General features: G+C 43.8%; 9 protein-coding genes across 17 annotated transcripts in view; 5 read left to right on the top strand and 4 right to left on the bottom strand.

Moving 5' to 3' along the window:
- Positions 1-12578, top strand: part of LOC120445738 — a 42781-nt gene extending 30203 nt beyond the window's left edge. The window contains exons 4-6 of the mRNA XM_039626312.1: positions 9798-10404; positions 10535-11332; positions 11612-12578. Of these exons, the coding sequence (XP_039482246.1) occupies positions 9979-10404; positions 10535-11332; positions 11612-11815 (1428 nt within the window). The 5' untranslated portion in view covers positions 9798-9978 and the 3' untranslated portion in view covers positions 11816-12578. The remainder of the gene's footprint in view (positions 1-9797; positions 10405-10534; positions 11333-11611) is intronic.
- Positions 12579-14207: 1629 nt separating this feature from the next.
- LOC120445741 lies at positions 14208-15089 on the top strand. The gene is made up of 2 exons (XM_039626315.1): positions 14208-14366; positions 14429-15089. Exons 1-2 carry the CDS (start codon positions 14289-14291, stop codon positions 14999-15001), a joined length of 651 nt encoding a protein of 216 aa, XP_039482249.1. The 5' UTR covers positions 14208-14288; the 3' UTR covers positions 15002-15089.
- A 249-nt stretch (positions 15090-15338) lies between these two features.
- LOC120445742 lies at positions 15339-16117 on the top strand. The gene is made up of 2 exons (XM_039626316.1): positions 15339-15498; positions 15555-16117. The coding sequence occupies exons 1-2, from the start codon at positions 15427-15429 to the stop codon at positions 16095-16097; spliced, it is 615 nt and encodes a 204-aa protein (XP_039482250.1). The 5' UTR covers positions 15339-15426; the 3' UTR covers positions 16098-16117.
- A 432-nt stretch (positions 16118-16549) lies between these two features.
- LOC120445739 lies at positions 16550-17766 on the bottom strand. Of its 2 annotated transcripts, none has more exons than XM_039626314.2 (6): positions 17632-17766; positions 17547-17573; positions 17336-17491; positions 17142-17273; positions 16916-17086; positions 16550-16845 (listed from the first exon to the last, which is right to left on the bottom strand). In XM_039626314.2, the coding sequence occupies exons 1-6, from the start codon at positions 17680-17682 to the stop codon at positions 16627-16629; spliced, it is 756 nt and encodes a 251-aa protein (XP_039482248.1). In that variant the 5' UTR covers positions 17683-17766; the 3' UTR covers positions 16550-16626. The 2 variants fall into 2 exon arrangements, with proteins under 2 accessions (XP_039482248.1, XP_039482247.1); XM_039626313.1 differs by having other exon boundaries at positions 16898-17086; positions 17632-17761.
- A 269-nt stretch (positions 17767-18035) lies between these two features.
- Positions 18036-19279, bottom strand: LOC120445571 (soluble scavenger receptor cysteine-rich domain-containing protein SSC5D). Its single transcript, XM_039626059.2, has 2 exons — positions 19127-19279; positions 18036-19052 (listed from the first exon to the last, which is right to left on the bottom strand). Exons 1-2 carry the CDS (start codon positions 19154-19156, stop codon positions 18150-18152), a joined length of 933 nt encoding a protein of 310 aa, XP_039481993.1. The 5' UTR covers positions 19157-19279; the 3' UTR covers positions 18036-18149.
- Positions 19280-19491: 212 nt separating this feature from the next.
- LOC120445574 lies at positions 19492-20113 on the top strand. Its single transcript, XM_039626062.1, has 2 exons — positions 19492-19595; positions 19656-20113. Exons 1-2 carry the CDS (start codon positions 19572-19574, stop codon positions 20031-20033), a joined length of 402 nt encoding a protein of 133 aa, XP_039481996.1. The 5' UTR covers positions 19492-19571; the 3' UTR covers positions 20034-20113.
- Positions 20114-20726: 613 nt separating this feature from the next.
- On the top strand, positions 20727-21741 carry LOC120445572. Its single transcript, XM_039626060.2, has 4 exons — positions 20727-20922; positions 20987-21103; positions 21165-21353; positions 21408-21741. The coding sequence occupies exons 1-4, from the start codon at positions 20750-20752 to the stop codon at positions 21595-21597; spliced, it is 669 nt and encodes a 222-aa protein (XP_039481994.1). The 5' UTR covers positions 20727-20749; the 3' UTR covers positions 21598-21741.
- Positions 21742-21762: 21 nt separating this feature from the next.
- On the bottom strand, positions 21763-23106 carry LOC120445573. Its single transcript, XM_039626061.2, has 3 exons — positions 22988-23106; positions 22072-22496; positions 21763-22015 (listed from the first exon to the last, which is right to left on the bottom strand). The coding sequence occupies exons 2-3, from the start codon at positions 22481-22483 to the stop codon at positions 21879-21881; spliced, it is 549 nt and encodes a 182-aa protein (XP_039481995.1). The 5' UTR covers positions 22484-22496; positions 22988-23106; the 3' UTR covers positions 21763-21878.
- Positions 23107-23314: 208 nt separating this feature from the next.
- The window catches only part of LOC120446591 (protein sickie), a 150843-nt gene continuing 146472 nt past the window's right edge, over positions 23315-27685 (bottom strand). For all 8 annotated transcript variants that reach the window (XM_039627615.1, XM_039627612.2, XM_039627613.1 and 5 more), the window contains 4 exons: positions 25304-27132; positions 24990-25245; positions 24448-24927; positions 23315-24392 (listed from right to left, as the gene is read on the bottom strand). In XM_039627615.1, coding sequence (XP_039483549.1) covers positions 24273-24392; positions 24448-24927; positions 24990-25245; positions 25304-27132 — 2685 coding nt within the window. In that variant the 3' untranslated portion in view covers positions 23315-24272. The remainder of the gene's footprint in view (positions 24393-24447; positions 24928-24989; positions 25246-25303; positions 27133-27685) is intronic.

The following is a 27685-nucleotide window of genomic DNA, read 5'->3' as shown; positions in this document are numbered from 1 at the left end:
AATAGCCTTCGTGATCGGGACCTTACTCAACTAAGTTCTTCAAAGTTGAAGTGATGGTAAAATACTTAATATTAAAATTTTTTTTACTTTAAAACAAAGTTTTTACTAAGAAAACAATAGAATAAATACTTTCTTTTGTCTGGCTTCCCAGCTTTTTATGAAGTTTATTTATCATCTAAGGGGCATCTGCTCGTCGAGTTTCCGCACATTTGGACTTGTTGAATCCACTTCAGAGTCCGGCTGAGAGTGTAAAAACAGCAGAGGCAGTCGCATTTACGGCCCACTGTCCCAGCTGAAGGTAAACGTGCGAAGGACACTCGAGACGAGGGGCAAGCTGTCCAGAAGGAGGGGGCGAGGAGCCTGAATAGAAGCTGCATGGAAGCCCTGACAAAATGTAACAGATTGGCCGCAGAACACATATTCAAGGCGGGGCACAAGGCTAAGGCCCAAAGAACCATGGAAAATGTCGGGAGCCACATAGAGATGCATATTTAATCCTGTTGATTTTTATTTGCTTCCGTGTTGGCCCTTGCTCGACTATTTTTCATGGCCCTTTATCTGCCTAACGATTTTGCATGCTGCAGTGTGGCCCATCACCTCGGACCGCCGACCTTGCACGTGTCCTTGAAAGAGTCTTCGGGTATATGACATAATTTCCTTTTCCTTCCAAGGAGGTCTTATGTTCGTCTCCAACTCACCGATGACATTTGGAATATAAATACTATAGAAAGACATTAATCACCTCAACTTTTGTATCCTTTGAAAACTAAACAAAAGCAAGCAGTACGACAGATCAAAATTTAAATAAAGATATACTCGTAGATAAAGCTCGCGGAAGCAGATTAATTGGCCCGCCAAGGTGAACGAAACAACATACGATGTCATTTTGGCCAAGTTCTCAAACTCAGTCAATTCTCAATGCACCAGTTAATGAGAATTTATTTGGCTGACATACGGAATAAATGAGATTGGCAGAGATCCCGTCAAAGATAGTTGCGTTCGCTAGATTTCTCAAGGTTTTTTAAAAGCAATTTTATCCAAATAGAGTCACACAACTTCGTTTTCCATTTCCATGCGGGTTGGCTGTATAAATCGGCGATTCATCCCCAAACCGAAATTCAAATGCCACATATTTAAAAGCCACGTTCGCCCAACTAACAGCGGAAGTTTATGTGGTCAACAAGCTAATAAAATTAGAGTAGATATAAACAAGCGAAAAACGTGTAAGTCTCGGCGGGGCAAACACGTTGCCTATTACAGCGCGTGCCTTCAATCAATCAATCAATCAAGGCATCGGTTAGTTTTTGGTGCCACGATCGATTTTGACTGATTCACTTGCCACCCGGAGTGAGTTGTGAAAGTAACCAGCTTGCGTGTCGAATTGTAAGAGGTCCAAACTAATAGCAGTTGCCTTTAATGAGCTGTCAAATATGACGGCGGTTTCGAAATTTAAATTAGATTTTTGTGAGCTGAAATTCAAATGGAATGGAATTTTAGTATGTGTGGCAAGAGAATTCGGATTAAAAATTAACATTCAGGATATATTTGGCATATTTATACTCGTATTAAAGTTCAATGCTGTTTTTTTTTTAGACCATCAAATAATACCTTACCTTGGCCCCTATATATACCTATTTGGCTTTAAAACATTAGAAAACCCACACTTGGGAAATCAACCAGGAAGGTAATGTCAAGTCGTCTTATCCCAGCTTCCGTTTTCCTCTCAGGAAATTAAGTCACGCCGTATAGAAATCAGCTGAAAAGTAAAGTAAAACTAATCCTCAGTTGAGTAAAATATTGGCATTAAGTTGGCTTGACTCTCAGCTCATGGCTTCGCCAAAAGCGCAGTGAGCCGGAATTCGCTTTCTCGGCCACGTTTAGTTTGAGGGGATCTGGCTTATTAAGTTGGCCATCCAACCACAATCAGGAGATCGAAGGAAATGCCACTTCGGTGGAAACGAGGATGAGCCAACTGCCCACATTGACAGCGGAAGGCACCCAAGGTCATTATCCTCCTCGCCAACTGCCTCATCATCATCGAGTTAATCAAAATGCCATTGGCCATTGCCATGGCATGGCCGAAACTGTGCGCAGAAGAGAAAAAATTAGCTTAAAAATTGTTATAGCATTTTGTGGTTCCACTCACCGCAGAATCAAATCGGCTTAGAAACACGCTGAAGAATTCCCTTTCATCTCTACGCGTCTTCATGCTTTTTCTTTCATTACTCTGCACTTGTTTTCATTTATTTTTGTGTTTTTGTTATTTTTTTGTACGAATTGCCGGCACTGCTCACTCACTGGAATTCTAAAGTTACTTGACCGCAACAAAGCGTTAAATTGTGCCGAGTTGTTTTCACCACTTATTTATATCAAATTTGTTCTTAATCAGCTGAAAGCGTAGCCAACTTTGCCCGCCTCATGACGAGCGGTTTATATTCGAGCTACAATTGAGTTCACAGCCAACTCCGTGCAGGATATTTAAAGTATTTTTCGGGGGGAACTTATAAAAGGATTTCATTGTGAGAGGTGGTATAAGAAAAGTGTTTAGTCACCTGAATTAGGTGCTCTCTGGAAATTACTGAATCAGTGCGCCATAGGTTGCCATTCAGATTTTATACATTTTAATTTTAAAATTGGTTTCTTGTGTTTGCATTATTATTAAATGTAGTATCAATATCATCTCTCTATTATGCAAATTATGTTCTAGCTTGTAATTCTGATTAAATTTGAATTAATCAAATTCTTCTCCCATGGCTTAAAGTGCCGGACGCATTAGCCCCGCTGCACAGTAATATCCTTCGGCCACAAGGAGCAGATTGTTGAGCCGGGAAACACATATGTACGGCAGGCATAACAATAACAGGACGCACAAAAACCCTATCCGTGCCACATCGCAGGATACGTGCGCGGCATTCCACTCCAGACTCTGTTGTCCACCTGATTCCCAGGATGCGGAATTACGTGCCAGACCGCCTCTTTTACGATCCCTTGCCTCGCCCATAATCCTTTCGCGCCCCAAAGTAGACTAGGTAAATTAAGAAATGCCCAGTGCTCAAGTATCATTTGCCTTGAACATCTCGTTCGTTTGCGGCCAGGAAAATCCAAGGTCCAAGGAGCTAGAAGGTGAAGGAAAGGTAGGCTGAGACAAAAACTAGGTCAACTGAGCGTTTTTACCCCCCGATAGGAAGTCCCAGTAGGCGGTTGACAAATTTAAAGGACTAAGCTTTTATGGAGCAATTAAGCCCGGTTAATAAAATCAACCTTCTGCTGACGACTGAATAGAAAACCAGAAAAAATAAGGCTAAATGGATATTCGTTCCTGGCAATTAGCCTTGAGTAGCCTGCATAATGTATGTGTCCAATGAACTGCCAAGGATTCTAATAGGCATAGACAGTGCGAAGTACACATGGGAAATGTTTAGGTAGTTGGGGAAAAAATCAATACACTTTCTAACACACATAGGGATAAATCACAAATGTATATGCTTAATAAATATGTTTAATTATAAATAGTTATCAATACTATGTATCCTTTGGCACAATGATACTTTTATGTTTGGAATTTAACTTGTCCAGTGTTTCTATAGGAAGTTCACTTTTGCAGCTCAGTGTAGTGTCTCAAAGGCCTGCGCCTAATTGGAAATAAATATTTTATTGGTGGACCATAACAATACAGCTACCCCAGAGATGCGAAAGGAATACATATTTACGTGAGCTAACTCCCAATCGGTAGAAGAAGTAAAAATTTGATGGGGATGCAATGGAAAAGCGCTCCAGATCGGAGAAACACAGAGAGCAGGCAAAGTGATGGCCTAGACCCACATAGTACGCAGACATCAAAAGTCAATCAATGTAATGTCAAAGCTACGTGGCTATCTGCCCAGCTTGGAGTCGCATATATAAGCCAAAGCAGGGGGCGTGAAAGGACCCGACTCGGAGGACTGGGAAATGGGGAAAGGAATGGTAAAGGTCCCAGGGTGGTGCACAGCTTGACAGGAATATATTGCACTCGCCGCCCAGCTGGATACCTTACCATCACCTGTCCACGCCCACCCACAAAATGTTTGCAACTTTACGGCTTTAAGCCAACTTACCGAGTGCGCTGCCCAGCCCAGGCCACTCTGCAGATAAATGTAACTACGTGCCTGCAAGTGGAGATCTGGATGCCATTGTTCTGCACAAAAGGCTCCAAAACAATTGGTGGAAAGTAAGCGCAAGCAACACAGCAATATTCAGAAAAAGTTCACTCTCAAAATCCCGTTTTTGCAGATAATTTGGTTTGTTGCATGTATTTTTTCAATTAGTTTACCAGAATGGCTGAAGGTTTTGCAGGTAGTAAGATTACGAATTAAGAAGATTCTTCTCTAAAGTGTCTTGAAGTGCATCTCGCACTGGCAAAATTCAAATCCCTTATGATTAATCTAACAATCATTAAACATGAGCTTAATAACTAATTTGAGTCATTGGCTAAACACTGCGTGAATAACAATAAATCTTAACTTAAATATACCCAATAAAGAATTTGTAGCAAGTAGTTACCTAATATAGACTCTAATAGGCTTATAATTATGCACTGCCTCAGCTCTTCGGTATCGCTGCTTTCCAGCTATTACAATATAATTAAAATGCCATAAAGCGGGAACAGCTGGCCAAGATAGCAAATAAGTAAACCGAAAAGTGAGACGAGATTCCAGTGGAGTCCTGGTAAATGGCAGGCTTTAGCCACTCTGGTGGGCCACCGTCCAGGAGCGGGATGCCATGATGCCGTGATTACCGAGGTGAGCTCACAGTCATTTAGCTTTGGCATCGCTGCGCTTCATTTGGCACACACAATGACAGTGGTGTTGGTTAGTGGACTCTTTGCAAAAGGAGTTGTTACTTTATCTATGTCATTTGATCTATATTTCTATACTATATATTTCTATACTCAATGTATTAGGAATAACTATTTTGTATAATAATTCGATAGCTAAATTACTTCAGTATTTGAAAATGTTTTATATATTAATCTTATGTAAGCCCATTTTCTACAAGCCTTAAAATTTGAGTACATATTTTATAAATTCCATTTTTTGACTCGCTCGCGTGAAGTGTCAGAGTCGTTAGGAGCGATTAAAGTATCCTTTTCATAATATAATATGCCACAAATTATATTACTGGTAGGAGGTACTCTATCCATTTAACTCTAGGGTCCTTCAGTGTCCTGCGCATTTTCCATGCTGGGTAATGCGAGCTCGAAGCCATTTAATTAATGCTGAGCATTAAGCGCGATTATGTGGAATAAATGAGCAGAAGAACCGGTAGAAACGATTACCCTACAGGATGTACAGAATGTGGCTGAAACCACTCACTTAATGGTCAATTGGCTAAGGGCAGCTTTCCGAGTGTTAAATTGAACACGAATCGATGCACCGGGCAGGTTTTTCCTCCCAGGCTCTTTATTTTAAGCCTTCAAACTAGCTTAAACTTTAATCGAGGTGGAATCCAACTCCAAGTGGTTGCCTGCCTGAAGTTTGGAAAACCAAATCCATTTTAGCAAAGCACGCATAATTTGAACGGAGGGCAACCAAACAAACAACGTCTAACAAGCAACATGTGGAAGTTAGGAAATGTTTGCCGTACGCTGTAAATAATTCTGAAATCCCGCTTGCTTAGAGGCCTGAATATGATAAGAGATAGGGAGTCGCGATGGAGTGTGTAGCAAACAAAAAGAATATAAAGTAGTCGCGCAGAAAGCGAAAAACTTCAAATAACAAAAGGCGAAGGAGAAAAGTGAAAAGTGAAAAGCGCACAGGAAAATTCTGCCAGACATGCTCTCTTTCAGGTAATTGAAGAAGCAGTTGGGGTAGAAAAAATGTAATGTTGGAGGACAGCCAGCGAAATATGCTTTATTGATTGGATAAATATTTAATGCGCTGGAGGAACACATTTCTTTCAGTGGGGCTGGCAAATTTGCGTGTAAAACGGCTTATAACGGTCACGTTCCACCAATAAAAGTAGAGAGGCATCGAGAGAGCCACGCACAGGATTCGAGTATCCTGCCCAGCTGGCGAAGACCCCAAAAGTTAGCAGGGTAATTTCTGGGAAAATACAACAGGATAACTCCTGGCTAATGTCTCGGAATTTACTGAGACACTACCAAGAAACTGTGCAAGAGGGCATAAGTCGCCAACTCAATGCCAACTATTGCGGCATGCGAATTATCTGCTAAGTTCGAGGTCAATTTTGCATAAAAACTCACCTGAGAAATTTAGGATATTTTTCGTACACCAAATAAAATTACGAGCTTAGGAATATGAAATATATTTAGATATGAATTTTATTTTAAAAAAATTGTTGATAATTATGTAGTAGATATTATTGTTTCCCGAGTAGTGATTGCTAACATTTTTCCGGTAGAACATCAAAAATTAGTGTTTTCCTCATGCGATTTAAAAAAAAAACAAGAGAGAACGCTATAGTCGAGTTCCCCGACTATCTGATACCCGTTACTCAGCTAGTGGAAGGAAGAAGGAGAGTCTTAAACACCGTTTTTGGCGCTTTGTAGGCGTTAGAGTGGGCGTGGTAGAAAGTTTTTTGGCAAATCGATAGAAATTTACAAGACCAATACAAAAACAAGAGAGAACGCTATAGTCGAGTTCCCCGACTATCTGATACCCGTTACTCAGCCAGTGGATGTGCGAAGAAGAAATTTCAACACTGACAGTTTTTGGCGGTTTGTGGGCGTTAGAGTGGGCGTGACAAAAAGTTTTTTAGCAAATTGATAGAAATTTACAAGACTAATACAAAAATGAAAAAATATCAAAACATTTTTCAAAAGTGTGGGCGTGGCAGTTTTGGGCGGTTTGTGGGCGTTAGAGTGGGCGTGGCAACATGAATCGACAAACTTTCGCTGCGTCTATGTCTCTGGAGTCTGTATGCTTAATCTCAACATTCTAGCTTTTGTAGTTCCTGAGATCACAGCGTTCATACGGACGGACAGACAGACGGACAGACGGACAGACGGACATGGTCATATCGACTCGGCTATTGGTCCTGATTAAGAATATATATACTTTATATGGTCGGAAACGCTTCCTTCTGCCTGTTACATACTTTTCAACGAATCTAGTATACCCTTTTACTCTACGAGTAACGGGTATAACTAATGGCTGTTTCAGTTTAACAACTGGAAACTATTAGATCCAAAGGCGAGAGTTTATCTAGTTACACAGATAGGCAACAACCTGAATGAAACTGCTTAAAGAAAGGTTGTTTGTTTGCTGAAGGGCTGTGATGACGTCTAACATCATTAATAGTGCCCTTTCATGTTTTGATGGTCGTGGTCAAGGCAAAACAAACAGTCCAAGAGCAGCCGGTCTTTCAGGGACGACAGAGCTGGATAGAATTCCTCCATGTGCCCGTGGAACTTACTGACATGGAGGATGGCACTGGGGTTCAGAGGGTTATTTACCCTCGCTGTTGTTTCAGGCCACTTTATTTGCCTGTTTCCTGCTCTGCTCCCTGGCTGCAAATGTTAAAAACTGTGTAAAAATCACGTTCATCACATAAACACACAGTTCCAGCCACATTACGCACGAAAAAGGGACCGCAGCCGAAGGACAGGCATAATTAATTACCCCAGGCCGCAAACATTTTACAGCCACTGTCTGGCCATGGAAACCCAATGAATTCCTCACACTGGCCTACCGAAAATAGCCCGGCAGGATAGGAAGCAAGGCCATGTCCATCTGGCATTCCGAATTTGGCCAGGAGGTCAGGTGTCAAGTCAAAGCTGTCCGCTTACGGATTCAATTTACCAGTGGTTATTGGCATACTTGTAGCTACGAATATGACTGAGGGGCAGAATTTATTGTCATCATTGCATGTCATTTCGCCCGTTTTCTGTGGAAGCCAAGGACATCTGCAAATGACAGTGTCGAATATGTTAATTAAACATACAGATAAAACTTAATTTGTTTTATCTCCAACTAGGCTAGCCACTTCGAGTGCTGATTAGATTAGATATGCATACAGTTATAAAACGAAAATGTTTTAACCATCAAAAGTAGTTAATATCGATCAAATTATTTAAGTATTTACCTTTGTATATTTTAACCGTTTGTCGTGTTCATCCCAATAATTATTTAAAGGCAACTCATTCTTCTCTTCCCATAAATTTTAGTAAAACGGAGTCCAATTAATTACCTAATTGATGGCGGCAGTGAGTCACTAGCAACTTGTATAGCGAATAACTCCTTCTCAATTCATCAGCTTTCAATTAAGACCTAAGTAAATTGAAACTGGGCGATCAGCTTGCCAAAGAGTTCATAAATCGAGGTTCCAAATGAAGATTGACCTCGGCGATAATAGCATTACTCGAAACTAGCAGGTGAACAAGTGAGAACTTGGCTATTTCCCATCGCTCGTGTGCAATTGTCATAATTAAGAGTGATGAATGAGTCGGCGAATGGGGCAAGTTGCAGTTGGAATCCCTTCTGAGGATGCGAACATGGATTGTCTTTAACTTTCATTGGATCTCAGACTGAAGATTGCGTGTCTGGCAATTTTGCTAATAGTTTTCAATTGCATGTTCTTGGCCAAAGAGCATTCCTCATTCCCCTCAATCCATGCCGGCAGAAACGGAAGTTCTCAAGTCACTCAACTCAACTTGACTGTGCTGATGAATTGCACAAATTAAAGCTGAAAGGTATTTTAAATGAAAATGTTAAAAATGTGGTTCTTACTTGCTGGTCTTCCTCCGCTTCTTTTCCTTTTGTTTGTCGTTGTCTTTCCGTTTTCCTGGCATCTCAGGCGGTTTTTGTTCATGGCCGAGCTACGGAACAGATTATATGGATAATTTCAATTTATCTGGGCTTAGAAGAGCAGCGACGTGAACCATTTCTGCGGAACTCATTAGAACTCCTGCACTGCAGATGCACTTGAACCCGCTTTAACAGGCACTGAGCACTTTAATTGGACGCACCGGTAATGACTTAATTCTTATCCGAAATCAAAGCCTTAATTACTTTCCAGCAAAATCATTAGGCATATATTTCAGTGTTTGATTTTCCCACACCTGACGAAAACGCATTACTGTGTAAAATATAATTAAAATCACTTAGCTAATCGGGTTACCAGAGAATGCCAGAGACATAAGCTCATAAATTCCACCCCTAAGTCAGCCACATCGAGGGAGGGGAAACTATTAAAGGATTCCCCACTCTTATCCTTATCTTTGGACGAAACCAAACCGCAGGTTTCAGAATTTTACGGTCAGTTTCACATTTCAGTTTGAGCGCGTCAATGGGCCACGTTATAATATATTCAAATCAAAGTGCGTGTGCATATACTTAAAACACCAATTAAAATTGCATCAGGGAGCGCAAAGTGGGTGGCCTGAATAATAATAATTAACCGAATTCAAATTTTAATGGTAGCTTAATGTAATTCATTTTATGCATTATGACATTTTCTGTCCTTTTCTACTCCCTGCCTGGCCTTGTAATGAAATTTGCATTGTGGCATCTGTCGCATCCGTGCCATGGGGCGTATACGTAATTTGAGTTTTAACCAAGCTCCCTGGGGTGGATAAGCGATTGTTCAAAACCCACTTCGCCCACCCAGTCGAGGTAATTTATTCGAATACATAGGAATAAATAGCAAGCTGGACAATGCAGTCCGCAAGGAAGTACTCATAAAGGCTTAAGTTTAAGTAAATATGTGGCGGGGACTCATCTTCTATCTGTTGCTTTTATATGTTTCACTCGACCTGTAAATATTGACTATTAATAAAACCCCCGCGCATCCTCTTGCAGGCAGCACGTTCTCGGGTCCGGACCAGTGCACATCCATCGAGCGACTGCCGGGTTTTGCATGCTGGCCGGGCAGATAGCCCCGGCGTGAGCACACACATCGGGCTGGAAAAGATATAGGCAACGAGTCATCCAGCTATCCAGCCAACCAGCCAACCAGCTGCATCGAATATATCTCGGCCAAATGTACGCCGGTCGGGCGACACAATTTGCCAAAACCATCAGCAGCATGGCGTGCAGCATACAGAAGCAACCTCAGGCCCCGCAATCAGTGGATTCTGGCACTGCAGGAGTGGATCGGGTGGGTGGAATGGTAGGTGGGGGAGGAGGTGGTGGCCCCAGTGGAGCTGGCACCGTCCCCTCCACCCCGAAAACCAAGACCGCCCAGCCGAGGGGCTCCCTGCCAACGGATGTGAACCAACCACCGTTGGAATTTCAGTGGCCACCGCCCGTTCCTGTTTCGATACACACGAGCAACTTGCGTCTGAACATGATGAACCAGGATCCCAAGGACCTCCATACAGCCAGAGCCATTATCGAGGAGCTGCGCTCCAAGGTGCGCTTCCAGACGGAGCACATCATGAAGTGGCGCAAGGCGTATGCCATGCAGGTGATTACTAAAACTATTGCATTAGGATTCAAGTTAAAATGAAATTTTAATGCCATGTTAATGTTAATAATAATGTTACCCATTAATGGATCATGGATTATAAATACCTATCCTTATTTACCGCCCTCAGGTTCAGCAGCACTATCGGTATCAGAAGGAGAAATCAGATCAGATGAACTCGTTGACCTCGCAGCTCTTGCTCCTGGAATCCCGACTGAAGCGGAAGCAGAAGCAGATAGCAAGTCTATTGAACCATCGGGAGTTGACCATCCAGCGTCAGCAGAAGATCATCGACACCCTGTCCTCCCGGTTGGTGGATCATGGCCTGGAGACCATTGAAGCTAGCTATGCCAACGAGCTGGACTCCCTGAACGACTCGGATTCGGCGGTGGTGCTCGAGGACATTGACTCCGACAGTCCGATGACCTTGGGCACGCGACGGAAGAGTAGTGGCGCTGGCGGATTGGGCGGAGTGCTGGGCAGCGATGGCATCACCATAGTACGGTCCATATCCGATGCGATCGAGACGAATCACAACAAGTACGGAGCGGCCAGGCGAAACAACTGCTTCCTGCGTCGTCCCGATATCCTGGAAACCGTTTACTCCGTCGAGGAGGATCCCGAACCCACCACGGACGTGGCCGAGAAGCGGGACAAGTTTAAGAACCGCTCAGACAAGGCTCTAAGCTCGAGCTCGACCGAGGGTCAGATAGACGCCGCCAGTCCCTCGACCGCGGACAAAGCCAAAGATTCATCGCCCGTCGAGGGCGGATCCATCATTTCAAGACGTCAACTAGGAGCCCTCAAAAGATCGCCCAGCCACGACTCTCCGTGCACCACACTCAGTGTGAAGGTCCCCCAGCTGCAGCCACCATCTCCTCCACCATCGGCAGGTGGAGCGCAGGAGCCGCCCAACGGAAAAACCCAGGTAACTGAGAACTAACGGATTGAATTGCGGAATGTTGCACTTAAATTTTGAATTTCAGGAAAATGTTGAGCCTATGGAGGGAATTCCCATTTTCTTAGATTGCGAATTAATTTTATAACATTTCATAGATTTTAAATTTTATAAGGAAAAATACCTTTTGTTTTTCTGCCTAGCATCGAATTTTTAATTAAATGCATTAAACCAATCTTTGGCTTTTTTAATTAAGTATAGATTTTGTTGTCTTGAATATATATAGTTAATGTATATATCCCTTTCCAGGTGACCAACTACAACCGGGTTATGTTGAACCATCGCTCGGTGACGAAGCCCAAGGACGTGAAATACAAGCGCATCAACAAGGCAAAGTCCAAGAGTCTGGAGGAGCTGAGAGGGCGTCTCAAGAACCTAGTGGAGCGGCCTCCTGGCCTGGACGGCGGTTTCTCCGGCGGCATGATGCCGCAGACGGCGCAGTCGTATGCGTGACACTCGCAGCAGCCGGACGGGGAGTCCCAAAGGTCAACGGAGGGGTTGAAGAAGGGGGTGCAGCCGGAGGCGGCAATGGAACCTCATCCGCGGAGGGAGAGCGCGGAGCCAATGGCTTCGACCTCGGCCACGACCTCGACCTCGATCTCCGCCCCCCAGGAGCCGCAGGGCAGCAGACATGGCTTTCCCAAGAGGTCGCTGACCTTGCCGCGCATCCTGGTGCCCCGGCAATCGGCAGCGGGACTGGCGGGCTCTAGCGGCGGGGGCGGCGGTGGGCGTGGCGGCTTTTAGCAATTAAAGAAATTTTTCATACGCAATTGTGATAAAAAATAAACACGTTTTTTTCCTCCGTCTCTGTACTGCCGACTTCAGTTGCTTTAACATGATTCTCTTTTGTAACATTTGTTTCCTTGACATTTATCCTAAGCTTAGTTAGGTAAACTATGCATTTACATACATAAGTTTAGCTTAAGTTTTACAAACCGTACTGCATTTTGACGTAACATTACACATAGTTATCACAAAACAAATAAATCATTTTGTAAACCTAATTTTCTGTCTATGATTTTCACACTTTACAAAAAGCGTATGAAAAATTTCTCCAACTGTAAGACATATATATCTTACAAATGAACGGAATGTGTACTCGAGGACAATATTTCCAAATCCCAGATGTCGAATGGTGAGTAGCTCCAGTCAGTCCCAGAATTGTGGGTGAAAATAGGCTAGAAAGGATATTATAAAAATTTACTCAAGGTATTACTAAATAATATATAAGAACAAATGCATACTAATATTTAAGAAAATTGTTAATTGTTAATATTACATATATTTCCGCAACATTTAAGAGCTTCTCTGTTATGTCTTTTACATACATAAAGCATTTCGGCTTGCTTTTGAGAACTATACATCCAAAACACGTTAGAACATACTTCTCTATTGATATTCGATCTAGTTTTAAGCTCTACTCCATGGACTGTCTTCTAGATAACAGAATTTACAATTGATCATAAATAAATATGAGTATATTTTCTTACTAACTATTACTAGCCATTTATATATATTTAATATCTTGAACTAGCATAAGGTAGAAGAATATTATTTTTGCATTTTGTCACGATTATTTTATAACTTGTTATCGACTATTGGGGTCTGCATGGCCCCAATGTCCTAAATGTCAGATGTACCTTGAGAACTCGTAAAATACTGTACAGAATTAACCCAAATATCAGCGTTAATATTAGAAAGTGAGTTAGAATCTCCATAGGCGTGAACTTCGACAATGGCTGCTATCAGGTCTCAATTATAAAGAATACATATATTTAAAAGCCAAATAGTACAATACCTGGACAGCTGAAAAACAACAAGCTACATATTCGAAATAACAGAAATAAATCAAACATATATCAATATGCAACTTGGTGTTTCAGTGATTGTCCTACAACAATGTGTACCTACATACGTGTGTCAAAACAAATCATTTCCAGTATTGAACTATAGAGTATGGTAAAATAATCCTCTTGAATTCCTAAGTCAATTGGAAGTTAATTTAATTATTTTAAGCAGATTGTTAAAAAAAATGCCAGTGTATTTGCCAACAATCGCGGGTAAAGCGTGTTATTCTGAACGTAAATTAAATAAGACGTATGACTAAGTACTTTTCGCAGAGATACAAAAGGATATAGTTATAAGGAAGTTTATCGCATGCCAAACGCTTCTTGATTTTTATAAATTTATGTAAATTTAAATGTATGTAACCAATAATGATGTAAGCAATGCTTTTTCACTCTTCGTTCATATTATCACGAATTATTTTTCTTATCTATTCACCGCACATTTTAAGATCATTCCTTCCTTGTTTTTTACAAACTTAAGAGATCATACAGCAAATATTGTTATTGTACTAATTATCAAACATATTTTAATAATCCGCGCACATTCTTCACGTTGCATTCATTTTAGAAACACTTTTTCGATTTTTTACAACCTTCAGAGATAAGATTCAACAAGTTGTAATTGTACAAATTATCAAGAATATTTTGATTATCCGGACAACTTCCTTCCCGTTACAAGCCAATTTACAAATGCTGAATATGTATATATAAGTATATATAGTCCGGATGAATATGCGCTACGACGAGAATGCAGTAGCTTGCTAATAACCTAAGTATATGCTAAGGTGTGTAATTTACAAATCTAATTGTTAATATTACTCGTTTGTATGCAGATTACTGCTAATATTCGACTATACGGCATTTTGTTCTATCATGCTTAAATAGAAAATCACGAACGAACATTTATGGCCATTAATTTGCTCACTCTATGAAATTCGAATAAACAGTACCTAAGATATTTTCTACTCGCGCTTAATAAAACAAACGAAACCTAAGCTAGTCGAGATTGTTTTGGGCGGGGAGACTTTTTCGGATCCGTTCGGCATGATCAGTCTAAGTCGAGCAGCGATCAGAGAAGCATGGCAAGATCAGGGCGCAGTTCGAGTTTTCTTATCGGCAGCACTTGCTGGTCGGTGGTTACAGGTCTTATCTGCCTGGTGAGTCGGTGAATGCAAGTGGATTAGATAAGGTACTTATTGATTTTCCTCTCGATTGCCAGGCTCTGGCGGACTCAGTCCGAGTCCCAGAACGCAGCCCTGCGATCCTGACGGAAAACACAATTCAGGCGGTGGAGAGGCTCTTCAACCAAGTGCTCTACGCGACCATCGAAGATGCCCGCCAAAGACTTCCTGGTCTTCCAGCCAACGAATCCATCGATCGGCAGTACTTCGAGGAGCTCGACCTGGTTGCTGGGAACGAGGACTACTACAGCACTGCTTTCTATATTTTCGCCTGGATAAACAGCGACCTCATGTACCACAACACTCCTAATAAATTGCTTATTGAGGTTTTGCCCGGCGAGAAGATCGCCATCCGCAGATTCTTCGCCAAGGTAAAGCCGCATCTCACTAAGTATCTGCGACTAAGTCGGCAGGACAAGAGTGAATTAGTTTCCAATATGACCCAATTGGCCACCGAAACTAACGACAGTCTGATCACAACCTTCTTGGAGTTTCCCCAAAACCTAAAGAGCCAACTTCCTGAGCTCCAGCTAATGGACTACACCAAACTGGCTCAGGCATTAGTGCAGGGGGTAGCCAGAGGTATTTGGATGAAAGCTGTAAATACATAGAAAAATATTTAAACAATATCATTGAATTAGGAAATGTTTGTTATAAAATGAGGCAATGGCCTTTAAATATATGTACTCCAAAGAGAAATATTGTATTTGCATTTGGAATCGGAAAATTTCCGCACGTCCGATCAACATGTGCAGATCTCGGGAACTGATACTTTAGAGCAATAAAGATATAAACGTAACCTGGAAAATATATACGACCTTATAATCACTAAATAGACAGTTTCCACTGCCCACTAATTAAAATACGAAGGGGTGTACTCGTTCTTATCACGCTCACCGATTTCTGAGGACTGATTACAGTCTACACGCTGTCTCACGATCTGCGGGTATTTATTATAGAGGCGTTCTTGCATTTAGTATCAACTTTGTGAATTTAAGAGAGGGATTATAAAAGGAATAAGTTTGATTGAAAGTAGATGCAGTTTGAAATCATGGCCAGCAAAATAACTTGGACTTTTCTGTTCGCGATAGCTGCCCTCCAACTTTCGGTAAGATCCTTACCACGCAAATATCCTGCAGAAATAAACTTGAACTTTTAACGCAGCTCGCAGCTCCTCCCATAAACAAATGGCAGTTGCAATTTGAAGTGTCCAATGAACTCTTTCAAATGGTAACAGATGCCATGGAACAGCTAAGAAAAGTCTTCCAACTGGTCATCGACGAAGCTGAACTTATTTTACCACCGGACTCCAATGGAAACATTCTCAAGGAGCTCAAGGAGTTTGTCGCGGCCTTGGACACACTGGACTTCGATGATTCGTTTGAGCTGAACAGACTGGAAGACGCTCTTGAGGAATTGGAAAGCATCATTTCGATTGCAGGCAGCAAAGAATTCGAATCAGAAGCTGACGAGGTTGTGGTCCAGCTATTCATACAGCATGGAGTTGAGGACCTGGAGCATATACTGGAAAAAAATTTGGAAACTACTCTGAAATCAGTCGAGCAGAAGGTGGAGAAGTACATGAGCACATGGTCCGACAGTCGGTTGGCTAGAAACTCGGACTTAGTTAAGCAGTTTAATGAATTTAAGAACGAGAAGGATGTCTATGAGAAGCTGGATAAGCTATCCAATTCTGATTTCATTTAAATATAAATATTATGTTTCAACTAACTTTGAATCATTTCCAAAAGTTAATTACCTATAGATGAATATTCACAACGTATATAAATTCCATAAGCTGCCGTGCTCACATAAATAATAATCCAGAGTTCATTTTTTGTATTATCACGCTTGCCGTAAGCTACAAATTGATTAGATGCAATATCTAATCAACCAGTTTAACAATCAATGACCATATAATATATTCGCTAGTAAGTGTGTATTAATTACGTGGAATTGTTTTTGCTCTTTTAAACAATTGTTTACCGCCAATTTTCAATAGCTTTCATAGATAATTACTGACTTCTTCTTTTCTTATTTACTATGACTATTGTTTAGACTAATAAATTAAGCAAGAAGCAAGTAAAATAATTAATTATTCCTAATGCGAAGAATTTACATTAGACTGCCAAGTCGATATAATCTCTGGTAGCCTCAACTAGTTATTCCAGAACTCAGAAGACGTCAGCTATCAGCTCTGAGTTTCATTTATTAGTTTCTATTAGAAAAGCTAAAGTTAAAAGTTGCGGAATGATGATCCAAATCCATTCCGCGAGTCGTACACATCCCGCTCGATCTGCGGAGGTCCTCTTCCGTCAGAGGTGTAGCTATAGGATTCGGACCGGTAAAAGTTGTTTGAAGAGCCTCCGGATCCAAGAGGGCCACTATTACCAGCCGAAATACTGGGACCACCGGCAATTAGGGGGATTATGGAGCCACCAGATGGTATAGGTACCTGAAAACAGTTTATTAGTTCATTTAGCCAGTACAAAGATTGATTTCCTTACTGGTCCAGATACCCTTACTGGTCCAGATACCCAGGTTCCCGAGTTTTGGTTGCGGAATGGCGTATCAGGAAATGGTCGAATGCCTCTGTCACGGAAATCCGGGGAACTCGGAAAAGGTCTGTTGTTGAAGGCGTTGCCTCTGGGACCCACGTTGTAATCCGATTCGAATGCATTGTCGTAGTTGGGTTGCTAAAATAATTTATAGTAACTTCTAGTTTTTGTAACTACTTTTAATTACGCTTACAGGAATGCGAAAACCGTTTGTTCTGGGAGGGCTCTGAGAAAAAAATGGTCGAGGCTGAAATGGGATAGGTCGCAGTGGAATTTCCTCCTCTTCGTAGGAGGCTGTTACTTCTTCCACTTCTCCGCTGGATCTCTTTAATGCAAATAAAAATGGATTTAAATAAATGTATATTAAATATATTAGAAGAGACGAACATCTAAAAACTTGACTTCATTGTCTAATTCAGCCAAGGCAGTCCTATTTCCGCCATTTAAGGAAGATCGATCAGAAATAGGTTCGTTGCTGGACTGCTGGCCCACGGGCTTGAACAGATGCGTCGGAATGCTGATTGTTTCACGAGGCACTCTCACCTGGGGATTATGAAAAATTGTATATGTATATATAAGTGTCTGGAAGCAAACTTACCTTGGGCTCCGGCAGAGTGTGGCATAGCTATAAAATCCAGATCGCATTGAAGCATAAGATTTGGAATAGGCCGATGTATACCTACCCCCTGTGCGATGAGCAGACAGCCCAGCAAAACGAATTGGAGCGGCAACATCTCGCAGATCTCGACAGGTACTTACGTCTCGAACTTCCGACGATCGACAGAACTATGAGTTGAGTGCATGGAATGCGATGCAGTTAAATGCAACTACGATCCCAACCCGTCCGACTGGAAATAGTCAAGGTGAGAGCTTGGGGGCCGGGGTTATCAGCCTGGGGATTACACGACAGGGAAATCAGAAGCAAATAACTCAATCTGCTCATATGCGCACATCAGCAAATTATCATTTTCCCGAATCTAGGAGCCGTTAATTTAGGAGCTAGCACTTGAAAGCAAATCCCAAGCTATGACTCTCCCGATCGAAAGCCTTATATGGTATATAATAATATACAAAACACACGAAAATATAATATTAACGATATTTAATGTGTTAGGAAGTACATTTTAGGAATTAAATAAAATTAATATAACATTGACTATCTGGGGTCTGAAGAATTGATCACAATATTCAGCGCAGAGTATTAGTATCGTCCATAGCCGTAGGGCGATCCATATCCGCCTCCTGGACGCGGGAAGCTGGGTACAGAGATCACTGGCCTTCGGGGAATCAAATAGACCTGCGGGTAGCCAAATCCAGGTGGTTTCAGGGCCACATCCTCATCAGTATCCGCTTCTCCAGACTTGTCCTTGTGCTTATCTTCGCCGGAGTCCTCCTCGTGATCGTGATCGTGATTGTGAGGGTATCCGTAACCGGGACTAGGAGGTCCGTATCCTGGAAAGCTGGGCCAGTTACGAGGCTGGTTGAACACCGGTGGTTGATAGGGGGAGTAAGGGGATCTAAAGTTCGGATAGGAGGGGTATCTAGATGACTCCGGCGATTCCTTGTCCGCATCTTTGGGAGTGGGCGGTGTCGCCGATGGAGGGGGAAGTTTTGGGCCCGCGGCGGAGAATATTAATCCAGGGTGGGAGTACGGATACTGAATGGGGTATGGATAAGGGTGGGAATGCGGATGAGGATGGTGCTCATGCTTATGGGGCTTTGGCGTTGTGGTAGTTGTAGTGGTGGTCGTCGTCGTGCTTGTGGTTTCCGGTTCTGGAGTGGTGGACTCCGGGAGAGCAGATCCATCATTGTTTTGTAGCAAACCATCGTCCAGTTGTCCCAGTCCGTCATCAGGAGCAACAGTGGCATCACCTTTCTGCTGTATCGCAGGCGTTGTAGTGGGTTCCGGCTTTGGAGTTGTGGTTTCTGGCTCAGGAGTGCTGGTAGTCACTTTCTTGTGGGGATGATGAGGCTGATATTGCGGGGGAAGGTGGGGCTCCGGCAGGTGCGTAGCATCGGTAGTCTCCTCGTCGCTATAAACCGAGGCATCGATTTGTTTTTTAGCCTCATCAAGCGACAATTGAGCGTAGCTCAGCGCCAGAAGCTAAAAGTCGAATATATATTAAATAACCACAGCTCGAGTCATTTTCCCTGTCCTGGCCAAGATCTAGCACCCACCTGGCTGATTAGTAGCAGCTTGATGAACATCCCAACCGACTAAGCTCAACTAGCAAGGGCCCAGCGAAAACTGATTGTTGTCTGCCGGTCATAGCTGACTTATATAGCCCAGAATCGCCCACAATTATGGAAATCGGTAAGCCCACAATTACAGTCAGCCCCAGAGCAATCAGCTCATGATCTCTCTCGAAAAACCCGATTGGCATCAGGTGTTGGATGCGTCTGCCGGAATTTCCCCGACTGCGTTGGCAATTAAAGTCGCCATCTATCAGTTGGTCACAAAGAGAATTGGTTCTGCTCGCAAAATCAGCGAAAAGCAGCGATTGCTCAAATCAATTTTGAATTGCTCCAATCGATTCCACCTGCGCAGCGACTATAAAAGGTGGCTTTGCCCAGTCGGCGCTTCTGGTTTCGACGCAGCATATGTGTCAGGTGTGACGTGAGCATGGCGAAACTTGAACTGAAGCTGGTGAGGCACATGGGGCATTCCCTCTTGTTCGCTCATACTCGAAAGTATTCTTTGTTCTAGATTGGAATCGCTATATTCTTGGTAGCCGCTGTCGAGGCTCAGGAAACCCCTGCGGCTGAATCATCACCAGCAACGCAAGCAGCTGGTGAAGCTTCTCCAGTAACTGAAGGCACTCCTACCGGAGAAGTAACTCAGCCCATTGTAGCGGTGTCGGAGGATACAGGAGCGCCCACAAATAGAACCGATATTGTTGATAGCCCGGACAACACAGACACAAACGATCCGACTGGCGCCGAAAATGGAGGAGATCCATATGTAAAGCCGGGGAACCATACAAAGGGACCTCGACACGTCAGAGCACATGATGGCTTTCACAGCCTGAAGACGGAGAAACATTGGGCTCACTGGAACGACGCTTTTACCACATCAGGTCCTTAGCTAATTCTACCCACTATACAAAATAATTTTGTAACCAAGCTCGGAAGATAACTAATTAAAAACTAGTATTGATACTTTTAGTATTGATAATTTATTTATTTGGTCAGAAATGAGGAAACCCTATATGGTTTTACCTAGAACTTTAAAGATGACGAATGAAATTAGTTGACATTCTATAGTTGCACAATGCGGTTGGTTTTTTTCTGCTTAATAGGTTAAGTTATACAAAAATTGATCGAAGTGCCTCTTTTTGTGGCTGCAGATAGTATTGCCCAGACACATGGGTCACGATGGATTCCACGCTATCGAGAAGGAAGACATAAATTCATCTAATGGCCGACAAGGTCGGGATTGCACGCGATTACCTATAGCTAAGATCTCAGATCTCGTCAGACAATGGGAAGCGGAAACCTTGTCCATCTATCAATGGATCACTTTTAATTGAGCATTTTCAATGTTTAAATGTGTTAATAATAAATTGAATTGTATTAATTGTTGCTAGCCAAGCGATATACATTTCTAATGAGAAATGGATTTTAAACATATGAAAAAACTAGCTTTAAAATGACTAAATAATAATGACAATTCAAATAAATGTGTTTTTTTTTTTGTATTTTAAGGTAAATCACTAATTGGGAATCAATTGGTTCCATAATACATCTCAATTGTGATTTTACGCATAAGTAAAAAGTATGTACATAAGTAAAACTACAGCCATGGGATCAAGGCTCTATCCCGCTGGCATCCTCATCCTCCATTGCCTGCTGATTCTCCTAGTCCATGTGGACAGCAAAGCTAACCAGAACCACTCGGAGAATGACAGACAGCGTCACCTTCGACCACACAATCTGCACAGACCTCCATACGAGGGTTACGATTGGTACAATCAGTAAGATACACATCCGACCACGTTCAAGATACATTTCCTAAAGGCAACCTTTCACCTACTTTAGCTATAGCCGAGATATGGAATCAAAGGATGCAGCCCCAAATGAAAAGGAGCCTCCCAAACCCAGATCAGGCCATTTGAAACAGAAGGAACGAACAGCTAAGGCTAGTTCGCACTGGATGTAGGTACATTATCGGCATCACATAGGGATGCTCTGCGATAAAGGAACATATTCTTTCCAGGAGAGTCCATAGCGACTACCAAAAAGAAAAGGCAGAGCTGGAGGAATGGGATCGACTGAAGAATGTAACTGATCAGGAACTGAAGATATTCTTTGACGGGGAAATTTCTACTGAAGACAAGTACAAATTATTTCAGGACATCCTAGCCGTTGTTAAGATCCTGAAAGCGGTGAAGAAAAAGGGAGCTGTGTAAGTAATGTTATTCTGGTATGTTTTGCAAGCCTTTGAAGTCCTTCTTTTTAGAACCGAAAAAGAGAGACCGATGCTAACTCCGAAACTGACACCATTGATTTTAAAATTCGGCCGCATGTTTGAAAAGGAAATGATCAAAAACTCCAAAACCTATGAAGCCTTAAAGATGCTCGTGGAGGAGGTTAAAAAAAATTCCACCAAAGACAACAAACACAAAAGATCCCGAAATCGTCATGACTAAGTGGAAAATAAATTGGCTATGCCTGCTTCATTTTTCAGTCCTTAACAAGCAGCTATAACGTAAAGTGTGTAGTTAACATATAATATGGTCTATTAATAAATCGATCTTTAAGGCTGCACTTGAAAGTTGGTTGCCTTACACAAACTATTGACTGATCCAAGATCGTTTCGTTTAGGCAGCAGCCATAACTTTAATTTCGACTATCTTGCTTTTACTTAATACACATAGAAGTCGTCTAACTTAATCACACACAATCGCGGAATTATTTAACGACAGCGCACTTAGTTCTTCCACTTCTTGTTCTCGTAGTCCCACTTGGAGGTCAATCCGGTGACGGGGTTGATTTCCAGGTCGATGATGCGCTGCAGCTGGGCCTTCTGGTGCTCCTCGTCGAAGGTAACGGGCAACTCATCGTACACTGAAGGAATATGCTCAATAATGAATAACCCCAAAAGGGACTTGTCAAAGGCTTACCGAAGATGTTCATCAGCACGGCCACCCAGATGGCGGCGGCGGTGAAGAGGAGAGCAACGCCCAGGTGGAGCTTCCACTCACCGGATCCAGCCTGGACCTCGGCGATCGTCTGGCAGAAGCTGGCGCGGTACAGGGCCTTGATCTCCTGGGGGCTGAGCTTCTTCCAGTCTCCCTGCTCCTTGGCGCGCAGAGCGTTGATCTCGTTGGTGGGCTCACGGAAACGCACGGCGGGCAGAGGGTAATCCACGCGATCTGCGTAGCAGGCGGTGCCGTTCCAGCCGTAGCCCACGATCTCCCGCTTGCCGATCTTGTCCAGCGTGTGGACGGCGGCCACGCTGCCCACCTGGGCACTCTTGGGCAGCTGGGAGGCCAGCTGGCGGAGCACAGCACTGTTGAGTAGTCGCAGGGCCATTTTCTCACAGAGTCTGCAAAGGAACAACATGAATGTCAAATTATAAGGTATCAAAAAAGGAACATAAGGTCTTGGACCCGCGAAAGTAACATTTCCAAACCAACTAACTAGGCGGTAAGATGTGAATTGTCACGGGTCTGCAGTGGGCTATATGGAGCCCACTTAGTTGGAGGTTATGTAACAGATAGCTGCACTACGTGCTGAGTTACAGAAACTATTTCCATAGGAATCCCATTCCACTAGCCCTACTGGTCATTTATTTCTTCCGATTTCGTGCTGTGCTTGGCATAATTTCCGCATAATTCTCCCATTTTTCACTGCCATCACAGATGTTGTGTAATCGGTGGGCGGTTGTATCTACCGGAAAACGGCTTTTAAACCGGTGGCAACGGGGTTTCCAATATATCTAGTGTTGCTTGTCCCGCTCGTTAGATATTTAGGTTTGTGGTCCAGGTAATAGGTGATTTTTATAATTTAAACAATTTTTAAAGCACTTTTACCTACTTTTCTTAGACTTGCTGAACAATGTGACCAAGAGGAATATACAAAAGATTGTATATATGGATGGGTAATTCTGACTCGGAATTTCGGTATTTTCCAGTCACAACAGTGTGACCGCACCGCGATTGAAAAAATAAAAAATATCAATACATCGATAAGTCATTGGGTATCGCAACTTGGCGGGATATTTAAAATGCACTAAGGAAAAAACAAATAACTCCAGCAATTCTTTTTCGTTTTGTATCGCAACATGACGGGATATTTAAATGGCACATCAGGAGATGCACTTTATATCATACTTGTAGCTTGCGCGCATAAAAGAAACAACAATTAATGTTTGATATTTTATTTTATTTTGATTTGATGTCATATCTCATAAATGCACACATTTAAATTAGACAGAGACACATAATTTGCTTTATCGTATCATATAGTTTTGCTGCTTGAGTTGGTATTATATGAGCTTATCTTTCGATCGGGACCTGGGTTCGGAAATTTTGCTATTTTATCGAGGATGGGGAATTACGTATTCACTCTCGCGTATTCCTGTGTTTAAGCGCGGCTTGGCATAATAAATATTTAAATGGTATTTTGCTTTATTGGGCTTTATAAATATGCAATATGTTTGTAACAATATTTAATGATAATTACGCAAATAATTAAACTAAAGTGAAAGCTTTTTCCTTCAACTATACATCTTGTAAATTGGTAGTAGCAAAAACTTAAAGCTACATTTACAGTAGTGTTAGGTATTAGTTGCAATTAAATTTATATGATCCGCCGGTTCTGGGCTGGGATAAAGGGTATAAAAAGTCTAGACCTTCACACTTAAGCATAGGGGATTGGGTTTTCAGTTGGTTTTATATGTACAAAAATGAATTCACTTGTCTTATCTCCTTAACATTTCATGTCACTCAAGGTTTCATTTCTCAAGAGTTGGGTATTTCGGAAACACAGCCGGGGTCCTAGCATTTTGGGATGGTAGTGCTTCGTTATCAGGTTTCTTTAGTTGCTTGGACAATTTGCATTTTTAACAAGTGCGCTAAAAAGTGCAATTTACTCTAGATGGCAGGGCGTGGTTAGATACGATGGGTGGAGAAGTCGGTGACTTGGTGCAAATGGAAAACTCTTGGAACTGCTTTTGAACCTCGCTGCGAAAGTAGAGCAAGAAGTCTCATTTGTGCGGGGAGAAGGTTATCTTGGGTGCAGCAGACCCTCAGCTGGTGTGTTTCCTTTAGTTAGTCCATCTAAATTTGGCATGTACGAAGTGGTTGGCTTATAAAGCTGTTCACTCTGCTCCAGCGGAACTTTCGGGTGTGACATTCGAGTCCAAGCTGGCGCAATCGGATTCCTGGTCCTGAGCCTCCGAGTAGTTGGCCGCCTCCTGCAGGCGCATCAGCATGTTGAGCTATTGATAGAAAAAAGTTAAAAATCAAGAAGAGAAACTTAATTATATATCTTACCAAGGGATCCTGTTGGTCTCCGTTGGTTAGAGCCACGCCTTCGAGTCCCACATCCTCGGCATTGATTTGTCGCAATGGAGGCACTGAGTCCGGACCGTAGGGCCACGGGTAGGAGTTCCTAATGAAGGCGGAGGGGTCGTTCCAGGCACCTCCTCGTCGTCCATAGAGCTGAACTCCCTCGCGCACCGCCTCAACTAAATATGGCGAGAGGTGGTAGTTCCAGATGTCGGTGAACCACACCTGCGAGTCCTTCAGATCCATCGGGCAGGCGAGGAATAGCCTCGGTCCGATGGTCACGTCACTGGAGCTGTGCACCTCCAGGAATCGGTTGATGTGCTGCCAAACGGAGGGCAACCAGGCCAGAACTGCCGCCAACTCCGGTTGAGGATGTTGCGTCTGCAGTTCCAGCTGGAAGAGTCGCCGCCTCAGGAAGCGACCCAGGAAGCCTTTCACGGGCTCCATGTGATTGGCCGTGAGAACCTGTAATAAGTGATGAGCACAATAAGTAATGATACAATTTTTAAGGCTCCTCAAAGACGTACCCATCGGAAATTGTGGTGCAGCTGCAGGTTGGTGGTGTTGCAAGTGGCCTGCGACATGGTGCCAATGATGCAGGGCAGCTTGTTGGCAGGCCCGGCGCTCAAGAGACAGGAGAAGACATCGCCCAAGGCGGAGGCATGGTGCAGGTTGTCCAAGATAATAACACAGGGAAGTTCGGATACTCCATTGGCAATGGCAGCCTGTTCGGCAATGTGGCCCAGATACTGACGCAGGTCCTTCGAGGATTTGTGGTCAACACTAAGGGGTAGAAGTGGTATACCAATCGAAAATATATAGAGGACTCTTCAAGACTTACTTGAACGTGGCAATGGCCTCCGAAGGGTTGCCTCTGGCGGAGCGGGCCACAAGGAACTCGGCTAGGCGACGGGCCAGGTAGGACTTTCCAGTGCCGCTGGGCCCGCACAGGATGAGCCGACGGTGTTCCGTGAGCAGGCTGATGTATCGGTGGACAATGCTGCGGGGGATGAGGCTGTCGAAGGCCAAACTTCCCACCCCCTGTAGGCAAATATATAGGGTTCTCACACTGCCCACTATGTAACCACAGGGCAGCAGTTCCGGGAATCCCATTTCGGGACCCCTCTTCGCCTCGCCCAAATGGTACGAGGTGATGGAGTCCGTATTGAGACCCAGATTGGTGCCCGGATCAATGCGCGCCACGTAGTCCTTGAAGGTCTTGCGCACCACGTAGTCCAGATTCTGCCACGTTGTCTTTCCGGAGATGTAGGTGCAGGCTATGACGAACTCGTTGCAGCTGGCGCTGGCATAGTTGGACTTCCTCTCGCTTTGGGATTGGGTATCCGCCTCGTGGCCATTGGCATAGAAGCCATCGAGCTCCTGCAGCTCCTCACAGTACTTGGAAAACGCCTCTGGCTGGCCCAGATAACAGGCAATGGCTATCTTCTTGCCATCGCACACATCGGCCAACTCCTCCGTGGCATTGGCCATGTGCACAGGACTGGCCATAGGAGCCGCCTCCAAGGCAGGAGGAGGTGGTGTTAGGTCTACGTGCGTACTGGGACTGAGGGGAGCCACACTGACGCCATTTGGAGCCGGTGGTGATGGTTGTTCGGGAGCCGGGGCAGGTGGCAAACACTCCTCCTCCAGTTCAAGTTCCTCAGTGAGTCGAGCCGGTAGTTCCATGGGAGGGCGATTGTTACTATCGGCGAGGGAATAGCGCCTTGACACCTCGGAGCTTCCAGCCACAGATCCATTGGGACTGATGGCCTGGCCCAAGCTGGCCTCCGAACCAGCCAAGGAGCGCGTGGTTACCAGTTTCTGGAGACGCTCATTGTTGTGCTTCAGGGACATCATCTCCGCCCGCATCTTGTTCATCATCTCCTTGAGGCTCTCCAGCTGGGAGGCCGAGCTCAAGGCCTCCAGGCGAATATCAGTCAGGACGAGATCCTTTTCGCGCAGCTGCTTCTTGAGGTCCTCGACCACATGCTGATCCTCCTGCTCAATGGCATCGATGGGTTTGGCATTGTCGATGAGGGTGACGGTCTTGGCGGGACTGCTCTGCTTGCTATTCGGCAGAGGAGGAGCAGGTTGGGTGGCCAACGAGGCCAGTCCCAAGGGTTCACCGTGACCATTGTGCAGGGGAATTTTCCCAGCAGCCAACTCTTGCTGCGAGTGGTTGTGATGATGATGGTGCCCCACATGACGACTAGTCTTGGAGATCTTGGCATTGCGGGAGAAGGCCTTGGTGAAGCTGCTCCGCAGCCAGCCCTTCTTCTTGTTGGCCTTGTTCTTGTCTTGGGCCGCCGAGCACCCGGAACTGATGGAGTTCAGGGAGCACATGGAGTCGGTGCTGTGCTGTCGCTGCATTCCCAGGGGCATGGAGCCATTGTTGGCATTAATGGCGCGTTGGGAGCCCGAGGTCGGTGGCTTCTGGTCTGAGCCCGGCTGACCCAGGGCCTGAAGCTGACCTTGACCCTGGGTCTGGACACCCATGCTCTGCATGTGCGCCGTGGTCAGTCCCGCCTGGATGGACTGCTTCCTCAGCAACTCGATGGTCTGCCGCATGTCCGTCAGCTCGCCGTCTTTTCGCTCCGCCGTCGCCGTCAATTGATGCAGTCGGTTGGTCATGTTGGACAGCGACTGCTCGAAGGCGGTGACCACATGGGCCTGCAAGGAAGAAGATGAGAGGAGCGATTAGTTTGGGGTTTGTATGGGCTTAGGCCAGGTCTGTGCAATTCATCATCGTCCGTTTTGAGCACATCTCGATCGTGCCTCGCATTCTGAGGCCCAGCGTTGCTGTTTGGCATGCATGGCGTTGCACCCGCAACTTGCAACTCAAACCAGCCACATGACTCACTCACAATAAGTTGGGCTCAATGCCGGGCTTAAATTACTTTTGTAAACCTCTGATTCTTCTTAGGAGTAAGTGCACTTAGAGAACGTATCACAAATGTTGTTCAGTTATTTTCCACGTCCCCTTTTATATTTTAAACCTTTTTCAGAATGAGTTGCCTATATGTAAGGATGTCTTTGGAGTTAAATGATAAATGAGTTAAAAGTGTTGTTCCAAGTTTTTTGTTGCTTCTCTGATACTAATGATATCGCCGTGTGAATTTGAGAACCTTGCCATTTCTTGTGCTTTGTTATGTCAGCATTTGCTATCATTGCTTATTTTTTATGGGCCGACGTGACTGGTCAAAAATATGTGCATAGCAAAACC

The sequence above is a fragment of the Drosophila santomea genome, chromosome 2R (genome assembly GCF_016746245.2).
Source record: "Drosophila santomea strain STO CAGO 1482 chromosome 2R, Prin_Dsan_1.1, whole genome shotgun sequence".
NCBI lineage: Eukaryota > Metazoa > Arthropoda > Insecta > Diptera > Drosophilidae > Drosophila > Drosophila santomea.
This window is presented reverse-complemented; position numbering and strand designations above follow the sequence as displayed.